This window comes from Chaetomium tenue, assembly GCF_020726465.1.
Source record: "Chaetomium tenue strain MPI-SDFR-AT-0079 chromosome Unknown F5144scaffold_2, whole genome shotgun sequence".
Taxonomy (NCBI): Eukaryota; Fungi; Ascomycota; class Sordariomycetes; order Sordariales; family Chaetomiaceae; genus Chaetomium; species Chaetomium tenue.
Genome location: NW_027117330.1, coordinates 1,286,986 through 1,307,536, shown reverse-complemented (window position 1 = coordinate 1,307,536; position 20,551 = coordinate 1,286,986). Strand labels below are relative to the sequence as shown.

The window sequence follows — 20,551 nt, the reverse complement described above, 5'->3', positions numbered from 1 at the left end:
GCAGGCTAGTTCAGGAACAGGCACATGGGAGCTGAGCCCCCCATGCCTCAGCCGCACTGGGGTGGAGATCTTTTCGCTCCTCTCATCATCACTCTTCTTTTTCCTGTAGGTGTGTCACTGTGTTATTGTATCACGGTAGCCGCCGCCATGGCAGACTCGGGGCACTCGCCGACCGATATCATCACGTATATTGGCGTGCCACTTGTAAGTTCCATCCGCGGCATGGTTGTGACTTGTAACCGGAAGTGCACGACTAATAGATTTCAAAAGGCCGTGCTTGGTGTCTTACCCATCCTTTACAACACCATCGCGACGCTGGTGGCTTTATCACGCATCAAGCGCATGCTGCGACACAGCAAGCTGACGGCCCTCACTCGCAGCGATGTTGTCAACCGCGTGATCGAGGTTGAGCTGCCGCGCTATGCCGTGCGCCCCATGGACCGCCTTGCCGATCGCGACGAGTACTGGACACTCTCGCGGCACCCCTCGAGCATCCCCGGCGGCAGCTGGACCACCTTCAACTGGCGGATGAACGTGATCGGGCTCAACACGCAGCGTGTCGAGTACGCCGACCAGCTGAGGCAGCCCCAGGTCGACGTGGCCCTGGACGAACTTGTCTCTTACTTGCTGGATCTCGGCGCCCAGCCAGATCCTAACGGGTGGCGCCTCCTGCGGTCGTCGGGCCTGTGGACGCCCGTGGGCTGCACTTTGATGCGTGCGCCGGATGGACTGAACAGCGCCTTGACCATCGCACCGCTCGATGGCTCGGACGGACACCTCAGCTTGGCCGTCACCTGGACAGGGCCATGGACGACGCGCGACCACTCCCACCTCCCGCCGTACTGGGTGCGCCTCTACCCGCCACCCCCACCGCGACCGGCAACAGTCGACGAGGACCCTTCGACGACAGAACCGGAAGACGGGGCCTCTTCCAAATCCACCACTGAACGAAGGAATTCCGACGAACCGCTTCAGAAAGCGACCTCCACCACCAGCAGCCTGCGCAAACACTCCCTTGACTCCGCCCAACAAGAAGGGGCCTCCAACGCCCGCCAACCCATCACCTGCCAAATCTCCTCGGACGGCATCATCACGGCACTCTCCCGCCCCGACAACAACACCAACCCCCACCTTCAACAACACGACCAAACCCTGCACATCGAACACCTCCGCATCCGCACCACCACCACCACCGGCACCTGGTTCGCCAGCGCCGCCACCGCCTACGGCACCTCCAGCCAGACGATCCTGTGGAACTACAAGATCCCCGACGGGCTGTTCAGCTTCGCGCGGCGCGAGACGGTGCCCTGCGGCGTGCTGGTGCTGCTGGGCGTCGTCGACGAGTCGGCCACCCCCGAGTGGGCGTCGGCGTCGGCGGCCACGCTGGCGGATGATCGCGCGAGGCAGCTGGATGAGTTTAGTCGACGGGCGAGGGCGCAGAGGGAGGCGGTGCTGGCGGAGGCCAAGATGAGTCCCGCGGAGAGGGTGGTCGCGCAGAGGCAGAGGGGGATTAAAGAGGCGGAGGGGCGGTTGTGGGAGAGTGGGTTGTCTTTTTTTTTTTTTCCCTTTTTTTTTCTTGTTTTGTTTTCTTGCTTTGGTTAAGAGACTAACTAACCGTGTGCAGTGCGTGAGAAGCAGAGGGTTGAGACGCAGCGGAGGGAGGCGCGCTTGATGGAGGCGCTGCAGAGCCCCAAGTGGGATGCGAAGCTGGTGGCCGAGCACAGCTTGGCGTGGTTGGTGAAGAACGGGGAGGTGGGTGAACGGGTGGAAGGGGTGAAAGAGGCCGTTGGGGGCGTGCTGCACCGGATGGTCCTCGATGGGCAATTTGCGACGAAGCTCTGCGAGATGTTGGATCTGTGGAAGGCTTGGGCCGAGAACGCGGGCATGCGGAGGTCCGATCTAGAGGCGTTACAGCAGGACCAAATCACCTTTGCGTATGCCACGCTGCTGGTGGCTATCATCAAGGATACGTCCACCGCTCTCGAGGGGACCGTGTCGATGGACCTGCAGGAGTGTCTGCGGATGTGGAGGACGGTTAGGCTGGGGTAGTTCTCACCCAAAATGTACTTTAGTTGTTAGAATATCGATGCCCCTGTTGTACATATGCACATGTACAATACACCCTCTATATCATCACACACATACAATGGCCCTATTATCCTACAACCAAAGCCTCCAACTCACCCCTAGCCCCCATCAGCCAACCTTTTGCACCCCGAGAAAGTAATTCCCCACCTTCTCACTTCCCCTAACCTCCTTCCACCCAAACCCAGGCACAAACACCACCCCCATCACCCTCGGCGCCCCCCACACACCATCCTTCCCCGCAAAATACGCCCTCAACTCCTCCTCATTGATATACTTATACCAATCATGCGTCCCCTTCGGCACCACCCCCAGGATATCCTCCGCCACCAAATTCGTCGTCACCCAACTCGTCCAGGTCCTCGCAATCGTGCTCAACACCAACCACCCCCCCGGGCGCACAAACTCGCCCACCCGGTCGAGGAACGCCGCCGGGTAGTCGACGTGCTCGACCACCTCGAACACGCTGACCACATCAAACCGGTCGGCCGGCGCCGCGGGCAGCGGCAGCGACTCGATCGTCTCGCTGAGATAGGTGAGCTTGCCACTGCCCAAGGATGGGTCGCGCTTTGCGTGGGCGCGCGCGACGGCGAGGATCTGCGGGGACGGGTCGATGGCCGTGACGGAGGCTGTGGTGGGCAGGCGCGCGGCGGATTCGGCGAAGATGCCCCCGCCGCAGCCGACGTCGAGGTAGCGGAGGGGAGTGGGGGTGGGGTTGGGTTGCGGGGAGGAGGCGAGGCAGGCCTGGATGAAGTCGTGCCGGTGCGGGTTCATCAGGTGTAGGGGACGTGAGGGGCCGTGCGGGTCCCACCAGGAGGAGGCGAGGGCGGAGAAGTGGGAGATTTCGGTCGCGTTCACGGAGGAGGAGGTCGGAGATGGGGGGTTGTGGTGGGCGGGCGGGGTGGTGCTAAGCTTTCGTGCTGGAGGTTGAGCTTGAGGTTGTTGGGGGTGGAATTGTTGGAGCCATGGCGCTGGCCTTAAGGCCGGATGCGCCGTGCGGAGGGCCCTCGGGGCGTGCCGTAGTGATGATCGCATTTCCAGCTACGAATTGGAGGTCGGGGGCACTTGGCCGTGCCGCGCGGATCGGATCTTGGGCTCGTCTAAAATCGAGGCTGGCGGTTTTTAGAGGGCCGCTGTAACCAGCCGCAGGGTTACAGCAGATCCCCGGCCGCGCGGGGTTCTAGAACAGTTCTAGCGCCTCCCCCAGGCCGGTCCCATGCCCCGCTCCCGACGGCCAGGGTCTCGTTTTCAGGGTTCGGTGCTGTCCCGAGGATCTCAAGATTGCCGAGTTCGTGGATGAGGAAGATGTTTGTCAGCGCCAGTCATCACTTGGTGATTGAATGAGTTGATTGAAAACTTCACTCTGTAATCAGGTCGATCAAGTTAGTCATACCGTAGTTTGATTGATCGGGCCGTTCCGTTCGGTGTGTGATCTCTTTCAGCATTTCCCAATCGCTGAGTGCTTGTATGTATGTCTCGGTAATACGTGGGATACGTGGGCACATTTCACGGGTTCCCCTCGGTCAATCCGAGACTTCGGCATCTATCACCCCACCAACACCGAGGGCGGTGCTCCCAGCGGAACCATCCCCGTTCTTGACATTTGATTCCATATCCTTTCCTGTTCTTGAAAAACCGTCCTTTGGCGATATCTGCTTCATCCGAACAACATCAGACGGTAGCTGAGTAATCCTCCGGAGCCACACTTGCCGAATTCGCTTTCATCGCAAGCGCAATCGCAATCGCAAATTCGCCTTTCTCTCTTTTTTTCCAGCCAACACCAACACCACCCCGCCGCCGACACATCACCACCTCTCCTCCCCCCAAACCGACAACCACACCCCCGATCGCAACCATGCCATCCACTACCCCCGCCGATCAAATCCCCGCCTCCCAATTCGACTCCATCCCCGACACAATCCAAGCCTTCGGTACGCTAAACCACCCCCCCTTCACCCACTTAACCCCCCATACAACCCCCCGCTAACCAGCCCTCTCTCCCTCCCACCAGCCGCCGGCGAATTCGTCGTCGTCCTCGACGACCCCTCGCGCGAGAACGAAGCCGACCTGATCATCGCCGCCGAATCCGTGACCACCGAGCAGATGGCGTTCATGGTGCGCTACTCCTCCGGGCTGATCTGCGCACCCGTGCCCGCCTCCCGCGCCGCCGCGCTCGCCCTGCCCCCCATGGTCGCCATCTCGCAAGACCCGCGCGGCACCGCCTACACGGTCAGCGTGGACGCGGCGGACCCGTCCGTCACCACGGGGATCAGCGCCCGCGACCGCGCGCTCGTCTGCCGCGCGCTGGCGGACGAGAAGGCGGGCCCCGGGGATTTCCGCAGGCCGGGGCATGTGTTTCCGCTGCAGGCGAAGGCGGGCGGTGTGAGGCAGCGGCCGGGGCATACGGAGGCGGCGGTGGATTTGTGCCGGCTGGCGGGGAAGAAGCCGGCCGCGGTGATTTGTGAGCTGGTGGATGACGGGGCCGAGGTGCCCGGCCGCGCGATCCGGGAGGAGCCCGGTATGCTGCGGGGGGAGGCGTGCGTGGCGTTTGCGAGGAAGTGGGGGTTGAAGGTGTGCACCATTGCGGATATGGTGGCGTACTTGGAGAAGGTGGAGGGAAAGGTTGAGGTTAACGGCTCATGAGAGGCCTATCTTTGAGGAGAGAGGATGGTGTTCCTTGTGGAGCGTTGTGAACGGTATATACGGCGGCACATATGGTATTCATACTGCATCTGAGACACGCTTTGTCGTGTGTCGAGCGAAGGCTTGAGGAGCATGTTTACATTTCACCATGTAAATATTTTTTTGGGTATATGGCGCACTGCGGCATCCGGGTCGAATACTGATAGAGAAAAGGTTTTACAGCCTTGGAGCGATCGATTCGTAACTGTCAACAATATTTTGGGTTGTACGTCGACTAGTAGGTCTATAGAAGTCGAAGATACTTTCTCCCATATGTATTTCTATACATACCCAATCGATCTCTTTTTGTGTACCTGCTCTATGCAATGCCACGGAACACCACACTCGCTTAGCCGCCATACTCTTAATACATGGGTTTCGACATGGGCGCAATGACGCCCTGCTTGATAATAACACGCGGCTTCGTGGCGTCCTGGAACGTCTCCTTGGTCGACCATTCAGGGCCGACGGGCAACCGAAGGGACCGCTCATATTGTTGCTGGGACTCGAACGGATGCGGCAGCTGTGAGGCGAGGTATTTATCGTTCTGTGCTAAAGGTTAGCCATTGCTCCCGTGGGTTGTACGCCATAAAAACGGACACAAACCTTTCGGATCCTCTTCTCACTAATAATCACGTCCTTCATCTTGAAGTCCTTTCGGTCCTTCTTCTTGACGCCCTCAACTTTGGTGATGAAGCGGCCTTGGTGTCTCTTCTTGTCCCGGTTGCTTACACCATCACCCACCCAGTTACCCCAGCCAGGGAGAGTGTTATCGATCTCCTTCTCGTCGTCCTCGTGCTCGACCTCGGCCTTCTCTTCTTCAAACTGACCGTGGACATCCTCGCCGGCAAAGGCTTTCTCAAGCAGTTGCTGGTCGCGGATGGCGAGCGGTAGGTGAAGGGCATCGTCATCGTCCGAGTCTTGAGCGCCGTCGGCCGGGCCACTCGCAGCACCCTGGGGTTTCGGTTTGGGCTTGGGTTTGGTGACCTCTGCGGCGGCGGTGGAAATGTCGACGTCCATGGTCTTAGGCTTGCTTCCCTTTTTGCTCTTGCGAGCAGAAGATCCAACCTGAGACCACCCAACAGCGGTACTAGATGCCGGTTCGACCGCAGCCCACCCATCCTCGCCTGTTGGCGCGGAAGACCGCTGCTCAGTCTCAAACTGCGGCGCCACCTCCGCGGCAGCCGTCAGCTTGGCTGATCCAGGAGCATTGGCGGTTTTAGCTTTCTTTGGTCGGCTTGTTTTCGGAGCAGCCGTGGCGTTGCCCATACCAAACTGCCGGCGACCGATGTCCATCTCCTCCTCATCCGAAGCCCCGTCATCCGAATCAAGCTCGCGACGGAGCGCGGCCACGGCCTCGTCGTTCTCTTTTCTGCGCATCTCCTCTCCCCTTTGCATGAACTTCATTTGGAAAAGCTTCGACTTGAGTTCATCGTCATCGTCGTAGGCGGCTGCACGCTCGAGGTCTGCCAGGAGACGGCGCCGGGGGTCGCCCCCTTCAGAGGCATCCGAAACATCAGAGCCCTCGTCTTCGTCATCCGAACCACCAGCCTGACCTTCAATGCGGCGGCGCAGGTCTTCCTTTCTCCGAGCAATGTCTGTAAGACCAGCGCGGAAGTTGTCATCCCACACTGCACGCCCGGCCTTCTTGCCCAGCTTAGCCCATTTGCTCTCTCTGTGGCGGGTACCCATGCGTTCCATGGCCCGTCTCCGGTCCAAGTCCTCGCGCTCGTCGTCCGAATCCAGCTCGCCGGCCGCAAGCGCCTCTTCGCGTTCTGCCTCCTCCTCGCGGCGAAGCTCCTTGCGATGGATACGGCGGTAAGCCTTGCTCTTGATTTTCTTGATGCGCTTTGCCCGCACCATCTCGCGCGAGTGAATCTCCCGTTCGCGCCGCCGCTGCCGGGCAATCTCCTGCTGCTCCGCTTGTGACAACCCGGTCTGTCCCTCCTCGCCTTCCTTCTTCTCCGCCTTAGCGCTCGGTCCAAGCCCGCTCTCCTCCATAATGGCCAGAATTGTCTGCTCCAATTCCGTCCCGGATGTCTTCTGGGTGATGGGCATGAGCTCTCCGCTATCGAGCCCGCGGTCGTGGGCATTTTGAGCGAGAGGGAAGACCAAGTGATCTGCGCGCCGGTTGTGCTTGACTGTGTCGATCCACTTGTCGAGGGTCTCGTTGGTCTTCTCGTACGCGGCGCTGCGGAGGATGCGGTCTTGTTGGCGCTGGGCGAGGGGAACCTCCAATTTCTTGGAGGAGCCAGGCTTGATGGCTTTCTCTTCCTTGTTCATGAGTCTGAGCGACCGCTTCATGTGCGGGTCCTTGACACCCGCAAGGCCAAGATCCTTCAGACTGAGCTTGGTCTTGTTCTGTGTCCCCGGCTCCTCGTCTTCCTTATCTTCGCCAGCGAACCCGGCAATCATGCTTTCGAGGGCGTCCAATTTTGAAGAGTCAACTTCGTCATCCTCCTCGCTTTCATCGTCTCCATCAGTCGACTCCTCGTCCTCTTCAGACCCGGACTCTTCCTCGCCTTCTTCCTCCTCCTCATCCTCAGAGAACTGATCCAGCGCAGTCGCAAGATCAATTGCGTCCGAACCGAGCGATTCCAAGTCATCTTCATCCCCCTCCTCCTCATCATCATCACCCGCCTTCTTCTTCTTCTGCTTCTTCCCCTTCGACGAACTCCCCCCAAACGCATACCCATCAAACCGCTCCTCATCACTCTCCCCAAACGCCTCATCCGAATCAAGCTCAGAATCATCATCCTCAGCGCCCACACCCACATGCCACTCCTCACTATCACTGCCCTCGCCCCCATCCGAGAACCCATCAAAGCCATCCTCATCCGCACCCCCCTCCTCATCCCTCCGCGCGCGCTTCTTCGGCCCGGCATCCTCGTCCTCATCAAAATCATCCTCGTCCTCCTCGTCCTCCCCACCACCCCCGCGCTGCCGCTTCTGGGGGTTTGGCCTGTCTTCGAGCCCACGCGTTCGCACGCCGCGCGTCGACTCAGGGATTTGTTCGGCGGCGAGGGCAAAGGCGTCGAGCGCTTTGGCGGTGGCTTTGGCACGGGACTTTTTGAAGGTTTTCGCGTGCGACTTTCCCGGCTTGCTGCCGCCGCCCCCGGAGCTGGGGAGCACGGGGCGGCCGTGGGATTGGCGGCCGGGCATTTTTGAGGCGTTGTTTTTTGGGGTGTTTTGCTGGGCGGGTGTGTTGTCTAGCCGCCCGTCTTCCGTGTTATTGGGTGCGTGGATGGTGGTCGTGCTGGGGATAGTAGGAGACCGAATAATTATTTTTCTGCCGGAAAATTGCCCAGCAACTTTTGGGCGGTGAACTGCTTGAGAGGTTCAGAAGTGGGGTGGGGAGGCTGCGGGGCTGAACCACTGAGCTTGATTAATGCTTGGCAGGGCCGCCTGCCGGGCCGGGAATTGATTTGGGACGGCAAAGCCGCAAAATTTCCCGGAGCTTGACCACTTCGCGATTGAGGGTGCCGACCGACCACGATACCGTCAACCACGATTGAATTCCCACCCATCACCTGCCCCGAGCCGATCAGCCGTCCGTCGACCGAGCGAAATGCAGCCCACCCGCGTGCTCCAGGCCCTGCGCTATCGCAGACTGCGGCTCACCACCAAGGACGTCAACAAGGGCTACTACAAGGGCACAGGCACCGGGTCTACGGGTCGGCACACCAAGCACGGTGGATACATTATCGAGTGGGACAAGGTGCGGACCTACGTCTGCCCGCCGCTGGATGGCTTCAAGGTGTGTACCTAGCAGAGGAAAGGGTGGCTATTGGGAGGGGAAATGCTAACAGAAACTCGGCATAGCTCACGCCGTTTGTGACGAAAAACATGAGCAGGACGTACGGCAGCTACGAGACCAAACTTGGGCCGAAGGATCCAGCCACTTATCTTGCGCGGTGGAAGTCTGAGAACGGGCTGGATTAAAGAAGTGGTGTTGAGAGTGGGTTTTCTACGGCTCAGTTTGCAGCGGGGTTGAGGGTGATTGATCCCCGGATAGGGAGGCAGAGGCTTGGACATGTCTACTTCTATGGAAGACGCAAGTATATCATGGATGGCGTTTTGGGGCGTTCTTAAACTGTAGAAATGTATTGTACAACACATCACATCAATCATATCCGTCCGCTCTAGAATGAGAGAACACAGCCGGTGACGCACAAGTCGTTCGAGTTCAAACGTACATCACTTACAAACTAATATCTGGCGTCTATATGCTAAAAGCTCTGATCAAAACAGGGTACTAAAACAATGACCGTAATTCCCAAATGGGCAGCCCAAAACGGGGGTAATTCAAAGCCAATCCAGCAAGGGTATCGAACAAAAGCCACATCCGTTCCTAGCTCAAGCACCACCAACCTTCGTGACCTCTTCAGCAGTGACAAACCTATCCAAGTCAGGCCTCTCGGCAGGCGAGGTAGGCGACAAGAAGGGCGTCATAAACGGAGTCTCCAACCCGGGCGTCAGCCCCCCTTGGTCACCATCCCCATTCCTGTCCTGCTCCGCCAAGCCCGCAGCCGCCTGATCATCCGAAGCCTTCCCCCACGGAGCCGCGATAAAACTACTCGAGTCCGCCGTAGACAGCCGAACCGAGCTCCGATCCATCGGCGACGCAAGTGTGATCATACTCGCAGTCTCCGGCTCCTTGCGCAGGCTAAACGGTGTCGCAAGCCCGCCGATGATGACCCGCTTCCCCGAAACGCCCGTATCGTGAGCATCGTCCGGCGAGAGCAACCCAGCCGTCTGCGGGCGCTCTGCTGCTCCCTCGGCATCGCCATCACCAACCGGGCCGGCAGGGCGCAAATCAAGGCCTTCCTCATCCCGACCCGCGGGCACAGACGCGGCATCACCATTACCATCGCCACCACTCCCCTCCCCAGCCAACCCCCTCCAAGCGCGCGTCTTACTCGTCTCCGCAATAGAAGGCACAGGCGCACCCAACCTCGCCTCCCGCTCCTGCCTCTCCAAATCCGAAAAGTGCCTCGCACCCTGTCCCTGCCCCGGCCCCGCCGCCACCAACTCGGGCGCCTTGACCGCCAACAACTCCCGCTGCACGGCCGCCTCATCATGCTTGGACCCCCACAGCGCCCACAGCGACAAGCCCAGACTGCGCGCGGCCTTCTTCCCCTTGGCCGTCTTCCCCTCGTGCCGCCCCGCGGCATAGTTCAGCCTTCTGCGGCCGGCGAGGGCGCTCGGGGGCGGGACGTCCCCCGCAGCAAAGACCTCGTAGCCCGCGGCGAGGTCGCGCAGGCGCTTCTTGTGCACGCCGGCGTGGGCCTGCTTGAAGCGCGCGTCCCACCGCCGCTTGTGCTCTAGCCACTTGCGCACCGTGCCCACCTTGACCACGCCGACGAGCTCGCGCGCCATGCAGCAGCCTGGGAGTTCGGTGGCGGCGGGCAGGGCGTGGATGGCGCCGTGTCGGCTGATGCGCTGCCGGATCATGTGCTCGTGGAAAGGGGGTAGCGGGTCGCCGGCTTTGCCGACTGTGGCGTGGTGGTGGTGGATGGGTTTGCGGGGTTTGTTGGAGGGGTTGGACTGCTTCTGGGGGTGTTGGTACGTGGACGGGTCATGGGGGATGGGTGGTAGGGGTTTGTTTGCTTACCTGGGGCTGGTCTTCACTCCCGCTTGATGACGAACTGGAGCTGGAACCGGAACTGGAGATGACGGATATCGTGTCGTCGTTGAGGATTTCGACCTCGATTTTCTGGGCCCGCGCCAACGCCCAGGCCGAAAATTGTGCCACACTCTGTTTGCCATGTTAGAAAGTATTGGATCGTCAAGTTGACGGAGATCAACGTACCCGATACATGTATTTCGCCGGCCTGGTAAAGCTCAGAGTTGGTCCGACGTGGCACATGTCGTCCCAAACCTGCAGCTGAACATCCGTGGGCTTATATCGGTCAACTAACTCCCTGGCCTTTTCATCCATCAGAGCCTCAGGCGGCAGATACTGCGACGGGTTGGCGCATTTATGGGCGAGGTAGATTTGCTCATCGCGCAACAGCTCGCCGCCCCCAACCATGACCAGGAGTGGTGGTAGACCACCTAGCGTGGGTTGCATGATGGGGCTGACCAAGGGGTGAGCCAACAAGTCGTTAGTTGTATACATCTGGGCCAAGTCAGTCTACAACATTGCCTACGGGACATGGGATAGCCCTACCTGGATCTGCTCCTTGATCTCAACGTCCTCGCCGTCAATGAGAAACTTAAGCCGGTGCGTCGCCTCAGCAACCTCTTTAACAGTGGGTATCTCGCTTTGCTCTGTAGAGCTGACATCCATGCCTTGCATCTTCTTCTTCTGCGCCAAGGCTTCTTTCTTGAGTACTTCAAGCTCCTCCTCGTCTGGGGGTGGCCACGCTGGCGACGGCTTGTGGTGAAATCCAGACGACGGGATGTAGTCCAGGGGGCAATCCCCAGCGACACTCGGAAAAGAGTGCGTTAGATCAGCCCAGGGACTGATAAGTACAGCACCCGCGGGGAGCGGGATTCCCCTATCCCTGAGGATGACCATCATAGCCAGAACCATACCAGCTCCTGCCGAATCACCGGCTAGAATGATAGTGTTTGGCTTCTGTTGGGTAATGAGATAGAGATATGTGGCTAGGCAGTCCTGGAGGCCGCACGGAAAGGGGAACTGTGGTGCCAGTCGGTATCTCGGCGCCAATGCCCGCGCTTTGAGCTTCCGTGCATGGCGCTGGATTTGGTAGCGGTGCTCGTCGACACTCCCAAAATAGTAGCCCCCTCCGTGGACGTACAGCATAACACGATTTCCTGCGTCGGGATTCTTCTTGCGTTCATAGTAGTCGGCTTTCATTTCGACCCACTCGGCCTTGAGCGGGCTCTTTGGCTTGCGCCATTGCCACCACTCCTTGCCGCCAACCTGACGAATCCCGTCCGGCCCGAGCTGCTCAGCCAGGAGGTCTGCCGCGCGCAACAGGTCCGTCTCAGGGATCTCGATATGGTCGACTCTGACCCACTGAGGGTGTGGGACCCACTGGCTGGTGAAGGCTTGGAGTTCCTCGACAGTGTGACGAGAGGCATGGGTAAGAAAGGAGCGGATCAGGTGTAGCCCTTGGTCATAGGAGAGATGTGCTGTGGGCTTGTGGGCCAGGGTCTTCCGGTTCAGGTACTATTCTGTGTCAGCCCAGCCTCCGAGCTTACCACCGTGATGATGACCCTTTACGAGTCCTGCGACTTACATGCGACAAGAAGGTGGATACGACAGTCGGCGTGACCGCCAAGCTGACGGTTGCGGTGTTCATTATGTGTCTTGAGGGCTCACTCGTTTCTCATCCCTCATGCATCATGCTACGGTGTATTCTTGCTCATGGTGTTGTTGGGGAACGGGGGTATTTTACTGTGTCGTTCATCTGAAGATGATGTCATCCGGCACATGCAGCCCAACACGGCGTGGTAGGATCCAACACTGAGGCCACTCCAACCTCAGCCCTTTCGGCTGTTGCCAGGGGCCAATGGCAGCGATCGGCCGAGCGGCGCTGATCTGGCTTGAAACTGTTGGACAGGCGGTGTTGGTTAATAGCTGCAATTGACGTCGTACAAATATTGATGATTGCAATTGGACACGACCAGGAGGCCATTGGCCGTATGTTTTTTGGTTGAAGCAAGTTCACAGTCGAGAGGTGATGGGAATGGGAACGGGAAGGTGAAATGCCCTGAAAATCCCCTGACAGGCGGATTGCTGCCCCTGAAGCTGAAGTTGGGATGGGCCTGGGCACAAAGACCTCGACGCCCTGTCCCTGCAGGTGCACTGGCCACTTCTTAATCGATAAGGCCAGACAGGCGACGAGCTCCCCGCGTCACATTGGAAGCTCCGCGTCACCTAAGTTTGCCTGTCGTGCTGTTCGACTCGGACCCTATATTTTATCTTCGCCGCTTGCCTTAGCTTTCGGCTTTCCCTTCTCGTACAGTAATCAAAACCTGAAGGCATATCGCAGCGATTCCATCAACCGCCCACCATGGCGACCCAATACGAAAGTAAGCCACCATCGCAACCCCGCTGATGCTCCATGGGACCCCCCCCCTTCGTACCTGGACAACTGAAACTAACACGGCCGCCACAAGTTGAGCACAACATCAAAGCCGCCCCGGCGACCTCCCACCGCCGCCGACAAGTGGACATGTCCACCTTCACCGCGCACCTACACAACCTCCTCCCCGACTCCACCCCCTCCACCACCACCCAAAGCAGCAGCCACGAGCAGCAGCAGCACAACAACCCGCACGCGGTGCCCAACCCCGCCGACACCTCCGCCCTCTTCCGCCTCCTCCAAGACCAGATGGGCACGCTCGCCACAACGGCACCCAACGAAACCAACCGCGCCTTCCTCGAGTCCCTCGTCGAGGCGCTAGAACTCGACGTGGCGCACCCGCCGCAGCAGATCGAGGGCGTGACGCAGGAGGTGCTGGACGGCCTGGACCGCGTGCCGCGCAAGACCCTCAAGGACGACGACACCTGCCCCATCTGTGCCGAGCGCTACCTCGACGATCCGTATTGTCTGGTCGTGGAGCTGCCGTGCCATGGGAGTCATCGGTTTGATCTGGAGTGTGTGGGGCCGTGGTTGAGGGGGAAGGGTACATGTCCGATGTGTCGGAAGGAGGTGGGGAAAAGGAAGGCGGTGGTGGTGCAGGCGGTGGAGGGGGAGGAGGAGGAGGAGGATGATATGGATGGGTTGTATGCTTGAGCTGGGGTTGGGGGGTTGGTTATGGGATATGGTAAGGGGGTGGCGTTGGGTGTGTTGATGGGTGGGCTTGGCCGGTCTTGATCTTGACGTGAGCGCGCATTGCAATATGGGCGATGAGTTTAAGGAGCAACGTGAAACGAGATATGAACAGATCGTTGAATATTACGATGCATCCGCGCTACCGGATAATGCATGTCTTCCTCCTAGAGCATTGTACAGCTCCCGGTATCACCAGGAGAAACCAGTCTAACATCCTCCCATGCTACCCATACCACGCCCTCCTCATAAACGCTCACATAGGCGCAACCTTGCCGTGTTTCTTCCCCTTACTCCCCCCACTCTTCGTCTTCTTATCCGACTTGTCCGCCACCTCCTCCGACGTTTGCGACTTTGAAAACTCTTGGTTCGCCCCGCTGGCCTCTAGCGGGTTCCCGTTACTCGTTTTTGCGGCGCTCTCCTTCGCCTCCTCGGGGGATGTCTTGTTAGGGTTGAAAGCCGCGTCTGTCTTCTCGGCCACCTGGTTGTCCGTGCCGCTCTTGGTGCCCTCTGAACGCTGCGGGTTGAGGGTCTGCCGGTCCTGGTTATTGTTGTCTGAGAGCAGATTTGCGGTAGGATGATATTGGCGGGTGAGAGATAAAGGGGCAATTGGGATGGTCGATGTTGCGAAGCGGAGGTTGCGTCCCCGGCCGAGGAGGGATTGGGCGCTTGTTCGGAGAGCCATTGCGTTGAGGATTGGAGGTTTAATTGTCGAGATTGGGTTTATCAAGACTACGTATTTGTCGTCAATGGCATCGATATCGGATAGCTTGGTGATAATTGTAGCTTGGAGAAACAGCTGGTTTGGTCAATGTTGACCATCCGAGACAAGACAAGTTGTGACGTCATGAACACTGTCCAGCAGCTCCCCGCAGTGGGGCAGCGGCATTGAATCCAGTAAACACCACAGAGTTGCATCCTACCTCGCACAGTGACACTACGGAAGCTACATCAAGTGCTCAACTGGTCATCCTTCGTTAATTAATCTCTACTGCGAGGGATACAGAGCAACAAGTTGATAGGTTCGCTGTGGTTGTAGCTGACTGATACTCTTGGACGTTAAGTGCGAAGTTGGGTACAGACATCGCACATCTCAGCGGAACCTAGGAATAAATCATAACACCTGATCCGAAGTGGAAATCGTAATCTCGATCGGCAAAAGCCCGAGAATCCAGGGTTCATTCTTTGAACGGACAGGTTCGTACGGAGTACTAAATATGTAGAGAAGAGGTTCTCTTTGCCGGACTGCGACACTCATGGCACCTCAACTTCTACCAAATATTTTCCGACACGAAAGATAAGCCGGCGCATGGCATCAGCAAGCTTCTTTGTACAAACGCGCAAGTCAGGTTTCATCAAGCTTTCCAACGGTCGTCGGCCGTAAAGCATTGCCAACGGCGGCGCGCGTAGGCAACATTGCAGGACGTTTCCTGAATGGGAAAGCCACCATGTCTACGCCGCAAACGCGCTCAATATAACTGCTTATATATAGCCTTTATTGCAGCATGCATCGTCTGCCAAGCAGAAGTGTATTATTTCGACATATCATCATCAACAGGACGATAAAAATATGACAAGAAAAACCGAGTCGTCTGTCAAGAGTATGCCGCCTCCCGCGCTCCAAGCCGGTGAGAAGTGACAGCCGACAGGGGAAAAGGGGCGCTGTGGTATCCGGGCACACCGGAGGAATTGCAACTTCTTCCTGCGACGAAGGCAACGGCGGGGATCCCGGGCGGCGGTCGACAAGTCAGTCCGGTGGAATTGACTGGCTCAACTCGGTCATGGCTCATGTGAGCAACGGCGCACGACACGACAGGCATCTCCTTTATTGCGCGGCGACGTGTCAAAAGGGAGCCCCTGAGATGCAGCAGAAACCTTCTGGAAGCATTCCATTCTCGCAGCCTGCGGGAGCCCAGGGGAGCAAGCCAATTGGTTTCTGGTGGGCTGCAGAAACATGCAACCGGGTTTGGGTGGTAGCGGACATCTCCGAGCGACAGCAGGTTGTCGGCACAGCGGCTGTGACTTCCAAACACGGTGCTTGCCGAACAAAACTCCGGGGATGGACCTCGCATTGCGCGGCCGAATTCCGAAAAACTGGGATTTCAGATGAACAGTATTGAGGGATACTTTCCGATGTGCATTGGCGATCCAAGCCAGGGTTATTGCGCGACAACTAGCAAGACTAGATTGTGTCAACTACACTTGGTAAGGTACGAATAAGTCGTCAACTAACTATCCGACTTCTGCGACTGTTTCCACGAAGGACAACTGGTTGATTCATACAGCGGAAGCAAGACGAAACGTGACACGACGTGGCTACAGGCACAATAGCGCGCTGCAACTCACACGTGGGGGGACATGGGTCTTGCTTCCATCGCTTCAGCTGAGACGCCTCTTCATTTCCACCAGCCAAAATGCTGCACACCTCAAAAGCTCAAAAGCAGCCGACCGCTAGAAATTTCCGAAATGCTTGCCTTTCGCACGATTGTCGGATAGTTACCGACAGCTGTATCCACACAACCGGAATTGGACAGCTGGGATTTTGAAAGCGAAGAAATTCCATCGATCTCCATCACGATGGGGACTTTTCCCACATGTTAGCTTTTCCTTCGGCTCCATGCAGAACACAGCGCATGATCCCGCGTGCCCGCTAACTTTGAAGTGAGTGGAACCCTTCCCCAGGTGGGCTCTCATCCCAATTTGGTTTGGGGGCCACGGTCAGCAGATGGACAAACCCTGGTCCGGCCTCCGATCCACGAGAAGACGGCTTTGATTGCAGGTCCCTGCGCCGTAGGTTTGGTCAATTCCCAGAGCGCCGGGACGCCAACCAACAGAGGTTTGGTTCGCCTGGTCGGGGCACGGGAAGAAGGCTGATAACCGTGGCCTTATCCGTACGGCCGCTTATCCGTACGGCCGCTGCCCGCTTGCGATAAACCGTGCGCGTTCGGGTGTCTGCGTGTCGAGTTTATTGCAGATTAGTGATTCCCTGGTACAGACCGTCTCGGTAGCGTTCCCGCTAGCCTTGCTGGGTTTAATTGCCACGCCCAGCCTCCGCTCCCACTCGCCAGCCGCAGCCACGAGGTCGCCACGCGCGCAAGGAAGGGAGGAGCCATCGGAATCTTGTGTCAGGTCACGGTTCCAAGTTCCCCTTACTGCAACGATCCCACAGCAGGTCACTGCCGACATCAGCATTCGCTCACCATCCAATCGAACCCCCATCCGGCGCTGGGCCCGACAGCTCATCAGCCTGGTATTTGACAGCGCCGCACGCGGTGTTTCCGTGCTGCCATGTGGCATTGATGGCATCCTGCGATTCGGATAGATGCAACAAAAAGGGTCAGATTAATGGGAGGAACAAGTGGACTGAAAAAGAAAACGGCGCCATGGCGGATTCGTTGCAGAAGCCATGCGCCATTCAGGGCGCGATCTGCGCTTGCGTGAATCGATGAGGCGCCCAATTGGCGATTCCACGAGCCAGTCCCTCCTCCACACAACCACGAAAATTCTTTGTCGTGCTGGAAAGGGGAGAAGAAAGGAGGGGAGGCTACTGATCATATCTCAAAAAATTAACCATTGTGAAAAAAAACCGTGCAGTATTGTTCCCTATTCTTGTGGCACGGCAGGTCTGAGTGATACAAACTTTATTCCTAAGTTATCATGATGTCCGTATTGCTGGGGCTTGCATCCCTGTAGACCCAAGCCGCCAAACTCCGTCCAGGCACGTTTCTCAGAGCCGGTGACCCCCAGGGACCTCCACCACCTCACAGACCAGCTCCATTCCTATCTCTTTCTCTCATAAACCGACTTGATTCTAGCCCAACCCCCTGACAGGGCTGCTTGAATGTCAAACCTTTTCAGCGCCAACACCGTTCGGGAATTAGTTTTAGGAAGTTGCCAGTGACTTGACGTTACTTGCTTGGCCTCTCGCCTTCGCTTCCTCGCTTTTGCCATCTAGACCGGTATCTAGCTTTCGGTACCCCTCAATCACCGACCGCCCTACCGTCGCCCCCGTGTGCTCCCGTGCGCTTCCCGACTGGCTCATCCGTCCGGCCAACGTTCGAGCATCCTCCGACCCGACCCCCCACGGCCGCCGTGCTACCCCCGAGTACCTGGGCCGCCTCCCGCATCTTGCCCAGCTCGTCGCCCTCAGCCAGTGTACCGAAAGCAGAGGCGTGCCTCGTTGCTTTGGCTGCCTATCTCGTCTCCTCGCGAGCCCCGAATGTCGATCAGCTTCGGTTCCGTGCCATTCACGAACCGCTTGAGCTCGCCTCGATCGCCCCGGAGTGGTTATATGGACCCTTGACCGATACTCTGCTACATCAAAAAATAGAAGGGAGGAAAAGGCAAACCAGCGTTTAGCTCTGAAAGCCGGGGAAAAATTAAAAGCAATCGAGGATGGGAAACAGCCAAGGAAAGCCTGTTGAGTTTGACGGCGAAGGTACGCCCCCATGGCCGGTTCTGCTGCCCGTCTTTTTGCTAGCGACGGGTTCACTAACATCGCCTTTGGTTTCTGTACAGTGAACCTCAACCACTTCCGTCTTCTCCGAGTCGTCGGCCGCGGTGCTTTTGGCAAAGTACGGATCGTCGAGAGGAAAGACACAAACTTATCATTCGCCCTCAAATACATCCGGAAAGATGAAGGTGCGAGGACATCGCTCAAACTCCACAGTGACTGAGACGCAAAAAAAGGCTGACTTGATACCACCTCTAGTCGTGCGCTCGGAGAGTGTCCGCAACATAATACGCGAAAGGAGAATGCTCGAGCATGTAAACCATCCGTTCATCTGCAACTTGCGGTACAGCTTCCAGGACATCGAATACATGTACGCAGAAACCCCCAGCGCGCTTCCAAAACCAGACTGACAGGAACAGGTACTTGGTCGTGGACCTCATGAGCGGTGGAGATCTGCGGTTCCATATTTCGAGGAAAACATTCACCGAGGAGGCGGTCAGGTTTTGGATATCGGAGCTCGGATGTGCGTTGCGGTACATCCATGGGCAAGGTATCATCCACCGTGATGTGAAACCGGACAATGTGCTCCTCGATGCGGACGGGCATGTGCATTTGACGGACTTCGTATGTGCTTCTCCCCTTTGCAACCCTGGCGACGACTAACGCATGGCAGAACGTTGCTTCAGATATTATTCAAGGCAAGGTTCTCACAAGCAAATCAGGGACGCTGGCGTACCTCGCGCCCGAGGTCTATGCAGGGCAGGGTTACGATGTCCGTGCAGACTGGTGGTCCCTGGGCGTGCTCTTCTACGAGTGCATCTACAACAAGGTAAGTGTGCTTGGCAACGGCGCTTGCTCCGGTCCTCCAACGCACGGCCGGCGCTAACCCATTCCAACAGAGACCATTCGAGGGCAGCTCGGAATCATCCCTAAGCACCGTCATCCAAGCCGCCCGGCCGAAGTTCCCCGTGACGAGCCCCCCGGTATCATTACCATGCATGTACGCCATAAAAGATGCCTTGGATGTCGACCCGAACAAGCGCCTTGGCTCGACATGGGAAAGCTTCACCCAGCATGAGTTCTTTTCATGTATCGACTTTATGGCTCTCGAGAGGAAGGAGATTGAGCCCGTCTTCGTGCCGTCTTCGGAGAAGACCAACTTCGACGCGACATACGACCTGGAGGAGCTGTTGCTGGAGGAGGCGCCGTTAGAGGCTCGCGCACGGAGGCAGAAACCTCGCGAGAGGTTGAAGGACGACGCTACAGATAAAGAGATCCGCGAGGATGAGCTCTATCGCATGATCGACACCGACTTCCGGCCCTTTGACTACACAGTCGCAGCCTACAAGAAGTACGCCCGCTCTGACCCCCCACTACCCTCCAAATCCCATGCTGACCTCTACTCCCCCAGAATCACACAGCAACAAGAAGCACTCTCAACCGGGCAAGACAGCAGCGCCAGCAGCAAAGCAAACCTGCAACCGCAGGCCCTAACAACCGACGAAGCCACCCCCTCCCCCACCACCAACGGCACAACAACATCACGCCCATCCAACGAAAACACCACCACCACCACCAGCAGCAACAGCAGCAGCACCAAGCAAAAGCAGCAGCAACGCCGGGGCAACCCTCCACCAGGGCGCTCGGCCCCTCTGGCCCCCTACCCGCAGTCGTACACCCCCAACGCCGGCAGCGGCGGGCGCTCGGGGCGGGCCTTTGCGCCGGGCATGATGGTCGGCAGCCCGACCGGCGGCGTGCAGGTCACGCTGGACGGCGGCAGCAGCTGGAGCGACCTGGCCCGCCAGGACGCCACCCTGCCCGCCGACGCCAGCGGCGCCAACAACGAGCCCGGCAAGGACGGCAGCCTCGGCGGCGGGTCCGGCTCCGGCGCGAGTGGGAGCGGTGGTGGCGTGTTTGGCTTCCTGCGCGGGAAGAAGGGCAGGGGGAATAGCCCCAAGCCGAAGGAGCGCGGTGTGCTGGGGAAGGAGGGCGCTCGTGTGGTGCTGGGGTGATCTGATCGGATGATCGGATCTGGTCGATCTTATCTATCTATCCTGCTATCTACCTACCTACCTACCTACCTACTGTGTAGGGTGTTGGAAAAGAGAGGGTGGTGGGGATGGGGTCGTTTTCATTTGTTAATTGGGTGGTTGGGTGTGTGAGATGTGGGGGGAGGGAGTGCATATACGCGAAGCGGCGCCATTTACATACATCCATATATACAGGGGGGGTAGGGTATGGTATGGTGGGAGAGGAGGAGGGAGGGTTGGAATGGGATGGATATGGCTGCGCATGGCAAGCCTTACTTGGCTTGGACGCGGGCCTTTGGCCTTCGGCCTTCAGACTAGGGGCCCTACGGGTTCTTCGGGCCCTGGGTTGGGAGTCAGTCAGGATTATCTCCTGCGTTGGGACCCCCTTCTCTCTGGTCTGAGTTGGCTGTGCGCGCTGTGTTTGGGCCAGTTTTTGTCTTTTTGGTTGCCTTCCGGCTGGGGGCATGCATGCATGGCATCGTTGTCGTCGTCATTGAGCAAGAGCAAAGCATGAGCAGAGTCTATGGGTCTTAGTCTTTTGTTATTATTTT

At 58.1% G+C, this 20,551-nt stretch overlaps 9 protein-coding genes across 9 annotated transcripts; 5 read left to right on the top strand and 4 right to left on the bottom strand.

The window, feature by feature from the left end:
• Window positions 1-64: 64 nt before the first annotated feature.
• Window positions 65-2,049, top strand: F5144DRAFT_560785 (uncharacterized protein; the record flags this gene model as incomplete). The annotated part of the gene is made up of 3 exons (XM_066788222.1): window positions 65-204; window positions 271-1,540; window positions 1,625-2,049. The coding sequence occupies exons 1-3, from the start codon at window positions 148-150 to the stop codon at window positions 2,047-2,049; spliced, it is 1,752 nt and encodes a 583-aa protein (XP_066646098.1). The 5' UTR covers window positions 65-147.
• On the bottom strand, window positions 2,048-3,612 carry F5144DRAFT_560783 (S-adenosyl-L-methionine-dependent methyltransferase). Its single transcript, XM_066788221.1, has one exon. It carries the CDS (start codon window positions 3,118-3,120, stop codon window positions 2,197-2,199), a length of 924 nt encoding a protein of 307 aa, XP_066646097.1. The 5' UTR covers window positions 3,121-3,612; the 3' UTR covers window positions 2,048-2,196.
• F5144DRAFT_504960 (DHBP synthase RibB-like alpha/beta domain-containing protein) lies at window positions 3,613-5,032 on the top strand. The gene is made up of 2 exons (XM_066786441.1): window positions 3,613-4,016; window positions 4,097-5,032. Exons 1-2 carry the CDS (start codon window positions 3,941-3,943, stop codon window positions 4,726-4,728), a joined length of 708 nt encoding a protein of 235 aa, XP_066646096.1. The 5' UTR covers window positions 3,613-3,940; the 3' UTR covers window positions 4,729-5,032.
• Window positions 5,033-8,182, bottom strand: F5144DRAFT_526166 (Utp14 protein-domain-containing protein). The gene is made up of 2 exons (XM_066786825.1): window positions 5,374-8,182; window positions 5,033-5,314 (listed from the first exon to the last, which is right to left on the bottom strand). Exons 1-2 carry the CDS (start codon window positions 7,927-7,929, stop codon window positions 5,132-5,134), a joined length of 2,739 nt encoding a protein of 912 aa, XP_066646095.1. The 5' UTR covers window positions 7,930-8,182; the 3' UTR covers window positions 5,033-5,131.
• Window positions 8,183-8,212: 30 nt separating this feature from the next.
• F5144DRAFT_609525 (mitochondrial 54S ribosomal protein mL41) lies at window positions 8,213-8,950 on the top strand. The gene is made up of 2 exons (XM_066791631.1): window positions 8,213-8,524; window positions 8,590-8,950. Exons 1-2 carry the CDS (start codon window positions 8,336-8,338, stop codon window positions 8,707-8,709), a joined length of 309 nt encoding a protein of 102 aa, XP_066646094.1. The 5' UTR covers window positions 8,213-8,335; the 3' UTR covers window positions 8,710-8,950.
• On the bottom strand, window positions 8,936-12,480 carry F5144DRAFT_504955 (Alpha/Beta hydrolase protein). The gene is made up of 5 exons (XM_066786440.1): window positions 11,979-12,480; window positions 10,940-11,908; window positions 10,580-10,888; window positions 10,382-10,525; window positions 8,936-10,317 (listed from the first exon to the last, which is right to left on the bottom strand). The coding sequence occupies exons 1-5, from the start codon at window positions 12,039-12,041 to the stop codon at window positions 9,124-9,126; spliced, it is 2,679 nt and encodes an 892-aa protein (XP_066646093.1). The 5' UTR covers window positions 12,042-12,480; the 3' UTR covers window positions 8,936-9,123.
• On the top strand, window positions 12,481-13,481 carry F5144DRAFT_526160 (uncharacterized protein; the record flags this gene model as incomplete). Its single annotated transcript, XM_066786824.1, has 2 exons — window positions 12,481-12,774; window positions 12,862-13,481. Exons 1-2 carry the CDS (start codon window positions 12,756-12,758, stop codon window positions 13,479-13,481), a joined length of 639 nt encoding a protein of 212 aa, XP_066646092.1. The 5' UTR covers window positions 12,481-12,755.
• On the bottom strand, window positions 13,433-14,331 carry F5144DRAFT_626695 (uncharacterized protein). Its single transcript, XM_066792273.1, has one exon. The coding sequence runs from the start codon at window positions 14,200-14,202 to the stop codon at window positions 13,774-13,776; it is 429 nt and encodes a 142-aa protein (XP_066646091.1). The 5' UTR covers window positions 14,203-14,331; the 3' UTR covers window positions 13,433-13,773.
• Window positions 14,332-17,690: 3,359 nt separating this feature from the next.
• On the top strand, window positions 17,691-20,013 carry F5144DRAFT_98535 (kinase-like domain-containing protein). The gene is made up of 7 exons (XM_066793616.1): window positions 17,691-17,955; window positions 18,036-18,158; window positions 18,229-18,340; window positions 18,390-18,594; window positions 18,644-18,799; window positions 18,870-19,321; window positions 19,382-20,013. The coding sequence occupies exons 1-7, from the start codon at window positions 17,913-17,915 to the stop codon at window positions 19,980-19,982; spliced, it is 1,692 nt and encodes a 563-aa protein (XP_066646090.1). The 5' UTR covers window positions 17,691-17,912; the 3' UTR covers window positions 19,983-20,013.
• Window positions 20,014-20,551: the final 538 nt, after the last annotated feature.